At 41.6% G+C, this 17,417-nt stretch overlaps 1 protein-coding gene across 1 annotated transcript; it reads left to right on the plus strand.

The window, feature by feature from the left end:
* Nucleotides 1-16,329: 16,329 nt before the first annotated feature.
* On the plus strand, nt 16,330-16,776 carry LOC308425982 (large ribosomal subunit protein uL15-like; the record flags this gene model as incomplete). The annotated part of the gene is made up of 1 exon (XM_080923667.1): nt 16,330-16,776. One exon carries the CDS (start codon nt 16,330-16,332, stop codon nt 16,774-16,776), a length of 447 nt encoding a protein of 148 aa, XP_080779793.1.
* Nucleotides 16,777-17,417: the final 641 nt, after the last annotated feature.

Below are 17,417 nucleotides of genomic sequence, written 5' to 3' on the forward strand. Positions count from 1 at the left end.
TAATAGTAATTGGAAATTTTTAACTTGAGAATTCAGTTTCCCAAGTAGGCAGAGTTGGCTAGGTCAGGATCAATACCTAATAGAATAGAGTTCTCTGCCAATATTTATTTGATTCGTACAAAATCATTTCCAAGTTGCCTTATTTACCTGATAGAGTTCCTATTAATATTGCTGTCCAAAGCGACTCTCTTTATAAAACTTAAAGACATGAGAGACCACATTACAAGCTTCAACACCCATAGCATCATCATGAGTTCGGTGTGTTAGTTATATCTTCCTGATGACTGTTAATGCAAACACATTCCATTAAATAAGAAATCTTCATCCATGTACCAACTGACATCTCCCTAGTAGTACAAATTTCATAATTTGTACTACTAGGGAGATGTACATACACTATGCAGATAGTGTGCTCAGAACCAGCTTGTTGACCATAACAAGCTACCTAAGAGGTCATTACTAAGAACTGCTTTTCTCTTACTCAAGGGCTTCTGAAACACAGAAGCCTGAGGAAAGGTCTCTCATGACCAAGGTACTCCTAGCAAGCAGAAGTCGAACCTCCTTGGCTCTCAGCTTTACGTTACTGCAGCAGAATTGTGCAAGAAAGTCTATTCTCTTACTCTGTGTCATCAAAAGCCCTGTCCCTGCCAGAAGGGAAGGAAAGACAGGAGGTCTCCATCTCATAAATACGTATCACATGGTCTCCCATCCCATGATTGATGCTTCTTGGCTTACAAGACAGAAGGTGTCCCTACCCAAAGCACAGGATGACACAGAGTTCCGCCAAACTCCGTAGAAACTTTTGGAGGTAGCTTCCTACCCCTGACTGAGGACACAGAACGCAAATGACTGACCTAGGTAGGAATGAGTCCCTGGGCTGTCCCACCTAATAACAAGAGCCTCTCTTGGGTCTTGCAAGGTTTTACATCTCAAAACGACTGGCTAGTCAGAGGACAATTTTTACATATAAAGTATTAAAATCATCTCAAGCTTTTGTGAGTTCTTAAATGATTCTTAAATATAGCTTGTTGTAGATTTGGTCTAATGCTTGTATTTTGTTAGCTGGGTTCCCAAAATTGCGCAAGAATCCTCATGTAAAGCTGAGGGTCCCTGCCCCCTGTTGGCTTTAATTGGTAAATAAAGTTGTCCACAGCCAATGGGTGGACAGGAAGACAGGACTTTAGTATTCGTGGTTAAGGGGACTGAGGGAGGAAGGATTCTGAGAGCTATAGAAAAGAGCATGAGAATCATGTAAGAGCTGGGAAGAGTGGCCCCAGGCCCCAGCCCCCCACGGGGTGTAGGGCAGTCAAGATGGAATATAGATTTTAGTAAGTGATGAGATGGGAATATCAGAGAGGAGAGTGTGTTGGCCACGTGGAGGTTTGAGGCGGGTAGTGAGAAACGCAGGCAGCCACCACCGAGATGATTTCAGTAAGATTAATTGCCTACTGCAGCAATGGCCAATATTTATTATACGGGCTTTAGGGGGCTTGTTTTTTGTTGGTTTGTTTTAGTTTTAGAGTTTCTGAATCTAAAGGAGCATGGGGAAAAAAATACATATCCAAAGTAAATATCATTGTTATTTTAGTAGTCTTACCTCCAGTTTGTTCTGTATATTTCAAATCCTTAAAGGCAGACAATATTTTTAATGCTTCTAAATTTTTGTACAAATGTTTAATGTTCCCTCTATTATTAAAGCATCATATATTCTTTAGAATAAAAATAGAAAATGTAAATCAAAAACAACCATTTATGACCCACCCCACTCCCAGGGCAATAATCATTAATGTTTAATACAGTTTTTCATTCTGACTCATTTAACTTTGCATAGAGTCTTAAGATATTGACAGGCGTCATTGGTCGAAGGGGTTATAACTAACTTTTGGAGAATTCGAACTATCAAACCTTGCAATTCACTATTTCTACTTGTTAGCACAAAGAGCTCTGCCAACATAGAGAATAACAGGCTAGAGAGGTGGCTCAGCAGTTAAGAGCACTGGCTATTCTTCCAGAGGACCTGGGTGTGGTTCCCAGCAACCACATGGTGGCTCACAAGCATCTGTAACTCTAGTTCCAGGGCAAGCTGACGCCCTCATGTGGCCTCCATGGGTACTACCTACACATGGTACACAGTCACACATGTATGTAAAACACTGGTACATATAAAAATAAATCTCAGGAAATTTAAGCATGTAGAACAGCTACTGCCCAAAATAAGATATGTATTATTAGTAATTTTATTGCCCTGTGGCAGTTTGATTAGGGATGTCCCCCATAGACTCGTGTGTTTGAATGTTGGACTATAGGGAGTGTCACTATTAGGTGTGACCTTAGAGTAGGTGTGGCCTTGTTGAAGAAAGTGTGACACTGTGAGGGTGGGCTTTGAGATCTCAAATGCTGAAGCCACACAAATACCATCCCTGTGAACAAATCTTTACTTACACTTGTAACTATGTCTGTAAGAGAGATTCTGGAAGTAGAAGTGTAGGTCGAAGGTTTTTTACTTTGTTTTCCAAGTCTGTTAATGCATCTTTTCTATCTGTTATCTGAGAGGATATCCTGGCTAGTGAAGCAGAGCCTCAGCCTGCAGCCTTTGCAGATGCAATGTGTGAAAATGTTCTTGTAGATAGTAAATTTGATTGGTATTATGTACAGTAAATCTGGTTGCTTCTGTCACTGAGGTTGAGTGTGTTTAAAGGTATGTTAGCCACTTATAAATCTTTTGTTAATGTCTTTGCTTTGACTGCGGTCTTACTTTTGAATTACTGAATATTAAGGACTTTATATACAGTAAGGTTGTTAACCTATGTCTCGCATAATTATTGCAGATGTTTTCTTCAAAACATAATTTCATATCTTCACATTTTTGTTTCATTTTTAACACAAAAGGTCAAGGCAGTTTCTTCTTTCTTTTGTGATCAAGAACTAAATACACATTTCATCTGGGAAAGTGTCTTGCTCCACCGTCCTCAGAAAAGCTTACTCTTACAGCAGAGACCCACAGCCAGACATTATCCAGACACTAAAAGACCTTGGAACACACAGCCCTAAATAAGATGTCTTTATAAAATCTCTCCTCTCGAGGGGGTTCAGGGATTACCCTCATCCTACCACACAGAAGGAAACATAGAGTCAGAAGGAGATGGAGGACACCAAGAAAACAAGGTCCCCTAAATCCACAGGACAGATGCACAGATGAACACACAGAGACTGAGACCACATGCATGCACAGAGCCTGCACAGGTCTATATCAGATGGATCCCTGGAGATGAAAGAAGTAGACACAGCCCCCATACCCACCTCAGAAGCAATATTCAGTTGGTAATCACTTGTAAATGAAAATTTAGTTTTCTCCGAGTGAGCGTCACCAGGGAAACAAACTATATTTTTTATTCAGGACAGGTTTCACACCCGGCACTAGATGGCCAACAGAAAATGAACTCGACAGCATCTTCGTAGATTCTTTATTTCATAATGGGGTTTACTGTTTGTTTAACTTTCTTTTATATATTTTTTTCCTTTCTTTTTACTCTACAAGACCCTTGAGTATATATTATGGCTTCTAGCTTAGTGTTTCTGTGGGATTCCTGAGTGTGAACACGGGAATCTCTGTGTCTGTGACTGTTACTTGTATCCTTTTTTTGGGTTCTTTCCCTTCTGTTTTCTGTTTGTTTGCTTGCTTGTCTTGTCCTATGTCCGTGTTAGCTTTGTTATATCTAACCATATTATATTTTATTATTATCCCTTATGTGGTGGTTTGGATAACAATGGCCCCATAGAATCATATATATTTGGGTTTTGAGGTTTCAAAAACCCATGCCTGGCCCTGTTCTCTCCCTGCCTGCAGCCTACAGATGAGAATGTAGCTCTCGGCTACTGCTCCAGCACTTTGCCCGCCACCGTGCTCCCTGCCATGGTGAACCTCCAAAACTGTAAGACAGCCCACCATTAAATGCTTCCCTTTTTAAGAGTTGCTATGGTCATGGCATCTCTTCACAGCAATGGAACACTGGCAAAGACACCTTAGATGCCTGTTTGTTTTCTAATGAGACAGATGGGGAGGGCGGATCCAGATGAGGGGAGGTGGGGAAGAATGGTGAAGAGTAGAAGAAGGTGCAGAGGGAGGAGGAGCCTAAATCAGGATATATTTTCCTTTTCAATAAAAGGAAAGTTAATTCCTACATTTACGACATAACATTGTACTATCCTAGAAGTGTTAGGACAGACCTTTTCCATTGTATTTAATTTCATATTTCAAAAATGATGCTTTGTCAAGTCTGCATATGACTTAGTCGTTACCACCCAATAGGTCTTTTGAAATAAATTAACAAATCAGAACAAAATTTATCTGTCAAAATTTCAGTTGAACTTTTAAAATAAAATTTTCTTTAAGAAACTAAAACGATAAGCATGGGCATATCTTTTGATACCTACTGATGAAAGGCTTGTTACCAAAAATCACAAAGAACCAGCATTTAACAAGAAATCCAAGTACCAAATAAAAATCTGCAGAAGAACTGAAGATCAGAAGACATAAAAACAGCACAGAAACATGTGATCAAAATTATACATCACTTATGTGGTACAAACGAGAGCATCCAGGAGCTGCTACTGCACCAAATATTGACAAAAAACCCAAAATATTGACACCATGAAACTCAGCAAAGATAGGACTGGAGGAACTCTCATAGCTGGTAGAAACACAAACTGCTAGTTTTAAAAACTGAATGACAGTCTCTTCTGGAGCTTATAGACATATAGTCTTACCAAAATAATTTAAAACTGGTGTTCACAAAAAACTACCAAGACTTGGAAGAAACGGTGGTGCTCTTTCTTTTTCTTTCTGTCTTTTTTTAAATCTTAATTAGTATGTGTGTATCTGTGGAATGAGGTCAGAGGGCTATCAGGTCCCCTGGAACTGAAGTTACAGACAATTTTGAACTGTCTAATGTGGGTGCTGGGAACCAAATTCAGGTCCTCTATAAAACACACACACACACACACATACACATATGGGCTTAACCACTAAGCCATCTCTCCAGCTCCCAAGATATACTTTAGAAAATGACTATATATACAAACTGTGGTTTATACATTCGATGGCATATTACTCAGTGATGAGAAACAAGCCATCCAACCATTAAAAAGATATGAAAGGGAACCGTTGAGAAGAAACTATTCTGCATAATAGTGTGATCCTGGATACCTGACATTAGGCATTTGATAAAACCTAGAGCATGTTCAACTCAAGAACAAAGCCTGAAGGAAACGGTGGGTTGTAATTAATAATGATGCATCGATATTGGTCCATCAACTATAACAAATGAGCCAACAATTCGAGATGTTAATCAGAAGGAAAATCATTATAGGACCAGGGGAAGGTGTGTGCAAACTCGTGGTACTGTCCATTTTTCTGTACAAAATCAATTATCATGTGTACATATGTGTGTCTTCTACAAGACTAATCACTCTTTGAATAACTTCCTTGAAGCCAGAAATAGTCCTCTATAAGAGGTAAGGCCTTGTAACAGTTATTTATTGTAAGTTAATAAATGAGAGACAGACAGGTAGGCAGGCAGAGCTGGGGTGATCTGGATTTGAATTTGTATTCACTTGTGTCACTCTGGCAAACTATTGCGGTTTCTTTGGCTTTGATCTCCTCACTTGTGTAATGAAGACAATAAAAAAGAGATGCATCTTGGACATTTAAAGAAATGGAAATGAGCCAAGAGGAGGTGGCTCTCTGCTTGAGTCCCAGCACTTGGGAGGCAGAAGCAGGCAGATCTCTGTGAATTTGAGGCCAGTCTGGTCTACAGAGACAGTTCCAGGAACAGAAGAGCTGCACAGAGAAACTCTATCTCTAAATGCCCCTCAAAAAAGAAACAACTCAAAAAAAAAAAAAAAAAAGATTAAAAAAAACAATAAGCAAATAAGGGACTTAGAATATGCCCTCACACAAAGTCAGTGAAAAACAGTGCTATTTACAATTTTACAGTGATAGCTATTTTACAAAACATATTATTTAGTATAATCTATTATTAATCAAAATATTTAATATCCTTGCATCTTTTATTTCAGGCTCTTCTTCCAAGTACCTGATAGATTTATTACTATTCAGTATAATTAGGAAGCAGGTTGAAGTTTAAATTACCTATATTTATTGATTTAGTCAATTAATAATTATGAGGTGCTTATATTCCAGGCTCTGCTCTAGACACTAAGAGCTCAAAAACAGAACAAAGTCCCAAACAGCAATCCTATAATGGGAGAGGAAGCAGATTCTGAATAAACACAAGTGATGAACTCTCAGAGAAAGATAAGGGAAAGGATGGGAAACCTATAAAGAAAGAGTGTGGTTCTCCTTGAGCAGTCTAACAGAAGTAGAGGGGGAAGGCATGCCTGGGAGAGGGAAAGGCAATCTGGATAACAATGAGGGGCAAAGGCACCCTCCCCCAGAAAGTGCCCAAAGCGACTGAGGGAGAATGGATATGGGTGAAAGGGAAAGATGAACATGAGGTTAACTCACTTAGTTCCGGCCTGGAATTCAAGGTCTTAGAGCAGGGAAACACTGTGATTAACATATTTGGACAATCCTACTCTCAAAAGAATGGGTAGCTCAGGTGGTGGGGCATCGGACTTTTAATCTGAGGGTCCGAGGTTCAAGTCTTTGTTCAGGCAGAAGCTATTTTGAGCTCCTCAAATAAATGTGAGTCCAAGCGTGATAAAGGTAGAAACCTCCCCACCTAAATAAGACCCAAAGAGTTAGCAAAAATGGACAAAAATGAGATCAGACACCATCCAAGCAGTGTCAAGTCGTCGACCTTTTCAGGGAGGGGGAAGCTACTGCTGGAAGGGTAAGGGGTGGGGGTGAGTAGAATCAGGTGTGTTACATGAACAATACAAAAGTCACAGAGTAAAGCCCATTCTGTGTAATTAACATGTTAATAAAAATGTCCTTAAATTTGAATACCAGCAACAGCCATGTGATTGGTTAAAGACATGGATATTGTAAATAGTACTTCTTCTTGATGTGACTATGAATAGGCATACCTATAAATTACTCAAAAGTATCTATGACCACTTACAAGTTCTATTGTTCACCCTCCAAAAAGAAGATACATTGAAAGTCTAATCCCCAGTGCCCCACAATGTGATGATATTTGGATAGAGTTCTTGCAAATGTAGCTGGTTAAGATGACGTCACACTGGAGACCTCTTATTGCATAGAACGATGTCCTTACAAAGGAAGCAGCCTCACGCAGACAAAGGACGCAGTAAAAAAAGATAGGAAGACAGGAACAGAATAAAATGTCACTGCCTCAAGCCATGGGGCTCCACCAGAGGCTCACACAAGGCAGAGGAGGCCTCTCACAGGGCTTGTAAGGGAGCATGGCCCTGCCAACACCTTCACTTTGGACTTGTAACCTCCTAAACAAAATGTTCTCCCTCCTCTTCACCTACATGCCTCCCGAGGCTGGAGGATACTGCGTCAGCCCATCTTGAGGCAAATCTCATCCTTAGGCAACCAGCTACCCAGCCCCATTTCCATAAAGACGCCGGTTAGAGAAGGAACGCCTGGTGTAGAGTGACTTTTCTTTTGTTGTATCTAACACAGAAACTCTACCCCAGAAATTCTTGCAATCCACCCTTACCCAGAAACCAGTCTCTGCTTCGCTCTGTGGGAAATGAGGCCACTAAGAGGAAGTCATCAGTGAAGGAATTATGTTCTGGTAGCATGTTTAATTACGATACAACCACGACTGTCTCTTGCATAGGAATTCAGCATGCCAAGATTTACAGCCTTTAGCGGTTTTGCCTTTGTTGTTTCAAGCAGCCAGCCTTCTTTCTGCTGTTTGCCTGTGGAGCTCTGTTCAACTGTGTCATACTGCCCCCTACTGCTTGGATGCCATAATGTCGTCCTGACTGCCGCCTCTTGGCGCTGGTTCTGAGATGTGGCTTTGGCAGGGATTAGAAAGCCTGACAAACTGAACATAGAACCTCAGGGGTGCGGGGGAGAGGGAATATTTTTCTCCTTAATAAAAAGCAGCGAACAACCAAGTATGTTGTTTGGAAACACGACAATCCCACTTGCTTCATCTTGGGAGGAAAATCAAGTTTCCAGAATAAGAGGATGAAAAGTTTTCTATTTTGTGGGGGCGGCCAGCCTCTTCAAGAAACACCCTCCCTTTTCATGATGTGACAAGAGAAAACCCATGTAAGAGAAGCTGATGAAATTTTAACTAATCCAACCAGCCAGAAGAAAAGCTCAGTGTTACAAAGGGAACTCCGGAAAGGATGGGCTTTCCTTCCCACACCAAAGACAGAGCGCAGGGCTTTGCCTAGCCCCTGGCACACGCCTGTGTGTGCCCAGCCAGCCCCGCTCTGCTGTGGTTCCTTTGCCACCTCCACAGGGCTGCGGACCCTGCCCTGGAGGAAGGGAAAAACTGGAAGTGAGTGGTTCAGACTTTAAAGCACAAGGTAATTCTCAGAGTACCGTGCTGCGCCTCTAGAACAAAAACAATAACTCAGAACATATTCCTCAGCTCCGACTGATGGTTTTAAAGATTGTTAGACAAAAACAGAAGAACAGCCTGACTCTGCTATCCAGCAGCAAAGCTTCCGTGGCACCCACTCTGCACTGAGCCTCTTCAGGCCTTCCAATGGCCCATGCACAACAGTTTGGCCTTTGGCCTTACTTTGGACATAGCCCTGCGAATCCAGTTGGTTTGGAGCTGGCTCTCAAAGGACTCAGGTTTCTGTAGCCCTTGTATGGGAGGATCCTAGCTCACATACCTATACTCCTTGTAAAGCACTAGGTAAGGGCTGGGAGGTACTCGAGCAGGGTAGGGGTGTGGTTCTGGGGCAGTGTTCAGTGCTTGGGCCAGTGCTCCCTGGGGAAGGAGGGTTGCAGAAGAACGCCTACCCTTCTTGCACGGTACCAGAGAGTCTCCAAAGCTATGCCACAAAAGATTTTGTGTTGCATGGTCCAGGAGAATAGACCAGCTGCTGTCTTTGGCTTTTCTCCATTCCTCACTCTCATTCATAAAATCTTAAGAGAAAACGTGTGCTGCTTTTTCACAGTATGGATCCAACTGGTCTCTGAGCCAGGAGAAAGTTGGATTTAGATGCCAGTGGCTAGAGAGGCCTTGGCCTGTCTTTCCAGCTACTTTGTTACCTTACCTAGCCATTCCCACCATGAATCAATAAACTAGAACTGGGCCTCTCAAGTGGTGACATCATGCAAGGGGTGTCTCAAAGTTCATTATCTGGCATGGGTGGGGTTAACTGACACAGCATTCCCAGAGACACATAAACTATAGCACTGTCTCTTCCTGAAACCTGGATTTGAGTGTCGAACATAAGACAGTGTTTAGTAAGGGAACCCAATTGGTGGGTTTTGTTCTGCTTTGTGTTGGTTTTCTTGTTGTTGTTGTTGTTGTTTTGGGTTTTTCTCTGTTTTGTTTTAAATTTTATTAATTTTTATTTTCATGTGCATTGGTGTTTTTCCTGTGTGAATGTTTGTGTAAAGGTGTCAGATCCCTTAAAACTGGAGTTAAAGACAGTTATGAGCTGTGCTGTAGGTGCTGGAGATTGAACCCAGGTCTTCTGGAGTGCTCTTGACCACTGAGCTATCTCTCTGACTCCTATTTTGTTTTGTTTTGTTTTTGACAAGGTGCCTCACCGTGTAGCTGTAGCTAGCCTGGATCTCACTGTGTAGACCAGGCTAGCCACAAACTCACAGAGATCCTCCTGCTAACACTTCCTGAGTGCTAGGGTTAAAGGTATGATTATCATGTCTGGCTAGCTAGCTGAGTTTTGGTGGGGGGTAGTTGGTTGGTTGGTTGGTTGGTTGGCTGGTTGGTTGGTTGGTTGGTTGGCTGGTTGGTTGGTTGGTTGGTTGGTTGGTTTAGTTTGGTTTGGTTTGGGGTTTTTTTTTGTTTTTTTGGGGGGGTTGGGGGGGTTTGAGAGCCAGTTTCTCTGTGACAGCCTTGACTGTCCTATAACGCACTTTGTAGACCAGGCTGGCCTCGAATTCACAGAGATCTGCCTGCCCTTGCCTCCCAAGTACTAGGATTAAAGGCATGTGCCACCACACCCAGCCTAGCTAGCTGTTCTTAAATAACATTTCCTTAATTTTCCACATGCCAGGAACAGTTCTGTTACCTTCCTATGTTATTTCATGATACGTGTAACAACTGCACTCCCATTTTACAAATGACATTCAGAGATTAAAACATTTACGACAACAGAAATCAGTTTGGGATGGTCTCATAGACAGTGTGCTGGGTAGTCTTACTTCAACCTGACACAGGCTGGAGTCATCAGAGAGGAGGGAGCCTCAACTGATAAAATGCTCAGGCTATAGGACCGTCTGTAGAGCACTTCCTTAATTATTGATAGGGTAGGGCCTATCAATAGTCATTGATAGGGTAGGGCCCAGCCCATTATGGATGGGGCCACCTCATGGCTGGTGGTTCTGAATTTCACAAGCAAACAAGGCTGACCAAGCCATGATGATCAAGGCAGTAAACAGCACCCCTCCAGGCCTCTACATCATCTTCAGGTTCCTTCCCTGCTTGAGTTCCTGTCCTGATTTCCTTCAGTGATGTACAGTGATGTGGAAATGTAAGCCAAATAAACCCTTGCCTCTTCAAGTCGCTTTGGTCATGGTGTTTCCTCACGGCCATAGTAACCCTAACTAAGACAGCCAATAAGTGTTATTGAGCAGGTCAGGAAGCCGGTTGGTGTGATTAAGCAATCACGGGGCATTATGACAGGGGCTAAAAGGAAACTTGCCACAGGTCAGTGTCCTCTCAAGCTCCAGCAGTGAGCCAACATGTCACTGTCTCCTCACTCTGAGTACACAGCAACGGACATGACATCATTGGAACGTTGCTATTTTGGGCAGAATGGTTCTAAATGCTTCAGATACTGTAATTGTTTGTGGTATAAAACACCATACAAATTATACCGGGCTCTATATAAAAACGTTAAGTCTGGGAAAGGACATTAGCCTCTACAAAAGCAAACCTACTCTTGTGAATTTGAGAACTTGGAAATATCTAGGAAGTCAACAGTTTTATGGGGTGTGTTGAAGGCATCTATAAATAGTTATGCATGTATATAAATACAGCATATATAAGATTTACTCCTTGGACCCAGAGTCTCATCTCATGAGCCCACTGTATAACGGATAAAATACTCTGGGTAACCCCACTGAGGGTGAAGCTGCCAGAGCCTGAAGAAGCTAAACTGGAGCAGACCCTTAGGTGATGAACCCAGACGGGAAGAATTTTTAAACGGATAAAACAGACTAAGACCCAGAGGCATAAATGAGCATAACAGACCTGGGGAAATATTTTCCCTCTCTGCACCCATGTGTCTGTGTGTGGTATGGGGAAGGGGCATGTGTGCACACGCCCACTTTCACATGTGTCAGGTGTCTTCCCCTGACACGCCCTCTTTATTTTCTGAGACAATGGGAACCTGAAGCTCACTAGGTCAGCTAGATTTACCATCTGTACCCCACCAGCACTGGGGTACAGATATATACTACCACACCTAGATTTACATCTTGCTAGGCTTTGAACGAGGGCTCATGCTTATGCTGCAATCCCCCTCCTGACCTGCTCCAACTGGTTTCCTTCCTTCCCCCAGTTAGTTCCTCCTAGTTCCTTACCATCTGTATACCATTACTCTATTTCTCATTCCCATTAAGACCTCTTCTGGGGAGGTGAATTGTGCAAACATGAGGACCTGAGTTCAAATCCCAAGCACCCACATAAAAAGTCAAGAGTGGATACATGTATCTGTGAACCAGTGCTGTGTAGAGCAGAAACCAGAGGATCTTTGGGGATTTGCTGGCCACTAACCTACTGTCAAGTTCAATGAAAGACCCTGCCTCAAAGGCACAAGGCAGAGAAAAATAGAGCTGGACACTCAATAGCTGTCCCTAGCCTCCACATGCACATACATACACACATACATACATACATACATACATACATAACTACATACATACTTTCACACAGACACAGGTATGAACAAAATAAATAGAAATTTTAAAAGATCTTCTCAGAATCTTTTTTCTACTATTATTATCTGCAAACATATAAAAACACAATATATATACACATATATCTAAACATACATATATACACAGTATATATATACATATTTACATACAACATATGTTGCTGTAAATCAAAGTTATGTATATTAGTAACTGTTCTGTGTCTGATTTATTTTGTTTAAAATAATTTCTAATTCCATTCTCTTTTTTCTTCACAGAATCATAAAATTCCATTGTGTATATGTACAGCACGATCTTTATCCATTCATCTGTTGATGGACATCTCTGCTGGTTCCATTTCCTGGATAGGGCTAGTGCTGTGGTGGACACAGAAGTACCGCTGTGGTGTGCTGTCTTGATGTCCTTCAGACATACACCCAAGAGTGGTGCAGCTGAAACCCAGGAAGTTTATTCTGGACCATCAGCAAGCATGACAGTGAGAACTAAGTCTTGGTTTGTTCAACTCTATCCTTGGCACCAGCACACAGTGGGCACACAGACACCATTGCTTGATGGAATGATGGGGGGGAAGAGAAGAGAGAAAAGAACAGATGGGAGAAAGAGAGAGGACAGACCTGAAGAAATATGGAACAGAAACCTTTAATCCCAGCACAAGAGACAGAGGTCAACAGATCTCTGTGGTGGTCTATATAGTAAGACACTGTCAAAAACCCTCACAAGGAGTTGAGACATTTGCACAAGATGTTTACTTAGGGGCAAATGGGAAATGTGGTTGGAAAACTTAGAGAGAGCAAAGGTAGGAAGGGCTTTAACCAAAGTTAAGACAAAGAGTCTAATAAAATAACGATCCAGACAATGACAGCTTGGAACATGACTCAGTGCTTGAGCAGTGTGAAAGCTAGGTGGGAGAGGACAAAGGCTAGAGGCTAGGAGAATCCTCAAGAAGGCAGTCTGGCCGTCTGAGCATGAGAGAAGCCTAAGTGAGCTGGCAAGCTAGCCGAATGGGTGAAGGCATTGCCATTAAAGCTGGTGACCTGCGTTAAACCCACAGAAAAAGATATACACATGTATAAAGATGTGTGTGTGTGTGTGTGTGTGTGTGTGTACATATATATGATAGTCTGAGTCAGGGCATGGCAGAAGAAATGGGTAAAAAGATGAAAAAATAGAATAGACACTTGAAAGGGCAAAGTTTATATCATGTTGATATGAGTTTCCATTTCTGTGAAGAGACACCATGACCAAGGAAACTCTTATAAAGGACAACATTTCATTGGGGGCTGGCTTACAGGCTCAGAGGTTCAGTCCATTATCATCAAGGTGGGAGCATAGCAGCATCCAGGCAGGCCTGGTGCAGGAAAAACCAGGAGTTCTATATCTTCATCCAAAGGAAGCTAGGAGCAAACTGGCTTTTGCTAGAAGGAGGGTCTCAAAGCCCACTCCCAAAGTGACACACTTCCTCCAACAAGGCCACAGTGCCACTACCTGAGCTAAGCATATTCAAACCACCACAGTTGCAATCATGGAGAAAACAGAAATAATAAATACATAAGTCAAAATTCCTTAGGGGAGCCTGAGAAGCAGTAGTTTAGTTAGAAATGCACGTGTGGGCATGATTTAAGAGGAGATGACAGAGATTAAGCTCAGCAGATGAAATGCAACTCTGGCAAGCTCAAACATCTATCTACATATTGATGATGCTCTGTGTGGTACAGAATAGGGTTGTTGGTTTTTTTTTTAAGGTTTTATGTGGGGGCGGGGGGCTCAAGAAACATGGTATAGCCACAAAGCAACTTTAACTGAAGTATAGAATTTCAAAAGCAAAAGAAATAAGATTGTTCAACATGCATATACATTATCCATGTCCTGATACAATATATAGTAGTATTTCTCTTTCCTCTTCCTGTTGACTAGAATGTGGGTGGGTTCTAGTAGCTGGGACCATTTCTTAAACACAATGGGAGCTGGATGCTGAGGAAGGCAGAGCAAGAAGACAGGACTCTGAACCCATGACAGTCACGTGAATACATGTGCACTGGTTGCTGCTCTAGAGAACAACAGTTTGATTCCCAGCATCCACATGGCAGCTGACTGGAACCACTTTCCCAGGTGATCTGATGCCCTCATGTGGAATCCAGAATACTGCATACTCATGTGGTACACAAATATACATGCAGGCAAAACATTCATACACAAAAAAATAAACAAATCTCCCTCAAAAATATATATGGATGTTATATGGTTTATATATAATATAGGTGTGTATATATAATATGTTTTTATGCATGTGTACCATATGCTCATAAAATCATATTTTCTATTATTTATAAACTATCAATTAAATTATTACTTTAATATCTCAATTTTTTTAAAGCAAAGCAGTCTATTACCAAGAAGCAAAAGCTCCACAATGACAGCCTCAGGTCCTCACAAGAGTCAGCAGAAGTCCAGGTACTCTGTGAGACAGAAGTAATCAAATGCCTCCAAATATTTAATTTCCTATTCCAGGAATGTGAACAGGTGTAATTAAAATAACACTTTTTTAATTAAGTGACCTCTCTTGACCAACCATCTGTGAATAATTCAGGTTTCCCCCTTATTATTACTGTAAAATTAAAACGAGGTCATATAAACAGGAAGATCCTCTTTAACTATCTTTAAGCACCAGCAATATATATTTTCCACCAGTTAAAATCCTTAATGATACAAAAAGTCTGTCAAGCAGAACTTCCCCAATTCATTTGCCTGAAACCATCAATATTTTATCATGCACTTGCAGTTGGCTTTAATTTAACAGTCCAGGTTACTAATCAAACAAAACACCCAAGTCATTAAAAGTTAGCATGCCATTTAGAAAGTGCATTTCACGTTTATTAAAATATCTTTCATGCAGCCATTAGAAACCTAAAGTTTTAATTACAATCAGATATTTAGTTCTACTCCAGTTATGGATAGGGCACTCTGTTGCAACTGCCCTGATTAATCTTCCTGACCGAGCTCATCCATTACCTTCTAAAATTATTTTCCTCTCAACTTCTTCAGAATTCATCCTTCCACCCAACCCACCACCAATACAGAGAATGTATTTTAAAGGTGTGCAAAATAACCACCCCAAAGATAACCCATTTAAAAGATTTCCATTTCAAATGTAATTTACCTTTCATAAAATATCTGAGCGGTGTCATTCAGCAAGGCAAATTGAAATTGAGAATTCGCTCTCTGTATCTTTATTGTCGGTTTTCATTATATCTTTTTCTTTCTAATGATGGGAAAAATTCAATGAGCATTTTCTTATAATTTTCTAACAAAGTGACTCAACTAAGTATTACTTTTGTTTGGCTTTTCTTACCTGGGCTTCCACTAACATTCCATGACCAACATGTAAAATCAATCAAATTTTACACTGAATCTGGATCCTGTGAATTTCAGCATTCAAACCTTTTACCAGACACAGACAGGTGTATCAAAACACATTTTTAGATGGGGCGTAGCTCTTACAGTGACTATGGGCTCACTTTTATCTTAAAACTCCTTGATAGTTCATTTTTAAAATGTGCTTGAGCACCACAAGTTTCTCTTTTTTAAGCTTAACTTTTCTACCCATGGCTTATTATAAATAGCGTCAAACATCAGATTAGATTAAATTATCCCCTTCAACATTCAGTCAGGAAATGTCTAGGCAAACCTGCTGATTTGTTAAGTTCATTTTCCATGTGACTGGAAGCAACATAAATCGTCTCCAGAGATCATATTTTCCAGTTGCCCCAACCTTCCATGTTTCTATGACCTTCGAACATCATTCACAGGCTCCACAAAGTGTCTCAGCTTAGTAACAAACACCACCGCACGCCTCACCGTCATGTTAGATCAGCATGCCACCTCCAGCTACAAAATTCCTTTCCAGATGTCTGCTGCTGTTCACTGGCTAGCTGAAGGCTGTACCCGCCAGATCTCGTGATCCCGTGAGTCACAGATTTGATAAAACTTGGCTCTGTGAGGCACCAACTACTATGGGGACACTGATACTCGTGGGTTGGTGACTACAAGATGGCTTCCTTTGTAAACATGACAGCTAGAAGGCTAGGCTCAGTGGAGACAGCCTACACTCAAACTCCTGCATGGCGATCTCTGGCTATGTTTACAGACGTCTAAGGAAAAAGAAATTGAAGCTTCTTGTCCTTTGTGGCCTGGGCTGGGGAAATGGCACATTGTCACGTCTACCATCTTCTAGAAAACAATTCATGTCCCCAAGACTTATGAAACAGCCATGGCCCTCTTTCTTTTCTACCACCACTATGCCATCCAGACTGAAGAAGACCTGGAAACTCCGGGGCCACGTGAGCCACGGCCACGGTCGCATCAGTAAGTACTGCAAGCACCCAGGAGGCCACAGCGATGCTGGAGGCATGCATCACCACAGGATCAACTTTGACAAATATCACCCAGGTTACTTCAGCAAAGTTGGTATGAGGCATTGCCACTTGAAGAGGAACCAGAGCTTCTGCCCAACTGTCAACCTGGATAAATTATGGACATTGGTCAGCGAGCAGACACGGGTCAATGCAGCAAAAAACAAGACTGGAGCTGCTCCCGTCATCGACACTGTTCCGTCAGGCTACTACGGAGTTCTTGGGAAGGTAAAGCTCCCTAAGCAACCTGTCATCGTGAAGGCCAAATTCTTCAGCAGAAGAGCTGAAGAGAAGATAAAGGGTGTTGGAGGTGCTTGTGTTCTGGTGGCTTAAAGCTACTTCAGAGGTTAATTAAATGCTAACATTTTCAAAAAAGAAGAAAGAAGAAGAAGGAGAAGGAGAAGGAGAAAGAAAGAAAGAGAGAGAGAGAGAGAGAGAGAGAGAGAGAGAGAGAGAAATAGCCGTGGACTTTGTCTCTTGATAGGAGAGGTGCCAAAAGAGAAAAAAAATAAAAATAACCACCATTATCTACCACTACAAGTCCTATAGGCTAAATATGCTTATTTTATGAGTGAGTAAGTTAAAGATGGGTAAGAGAAATCCGCCTGCCCCAAATCCAGACCACCAGTAGTCCATTAGGGTAGCACCAAAATTGTAACACAATGATTCATCTGCTAATTAAAATGCTGTCATTGTCTGAAAAAGCAAAATAAGGGTCCATGTGGCCCTGTTTTCTATCGGCTATAATTCAAGCTTCCTCCTTTCTCTTCATCCCTGCTTTCAGATAGATTTCTGCACATTGTATTTTGGGAGCATCTGTAAAGGAGCAAATGACCACATGCTACAGGGTCTCATAACGGCAACACCCACGTCACATCCGCTCATGAAAGTGCATGTGACATACTGTCTTGGAGGAGAAGAAACAGTGAGGGAGACTGTTCTGGACCAATGTGGGAAAACCACTTAGTCAAGAT

Source organism: Micromys minutus (assembly GCF_963924665.1).
Source record: "Micromys minutus genome assembly, chromosome: 1".
NCBI lineage: Eukaryota > Metazoa > Chordata > Mammalia > Rodentia > Muridae > Micromys > Micromys minutus.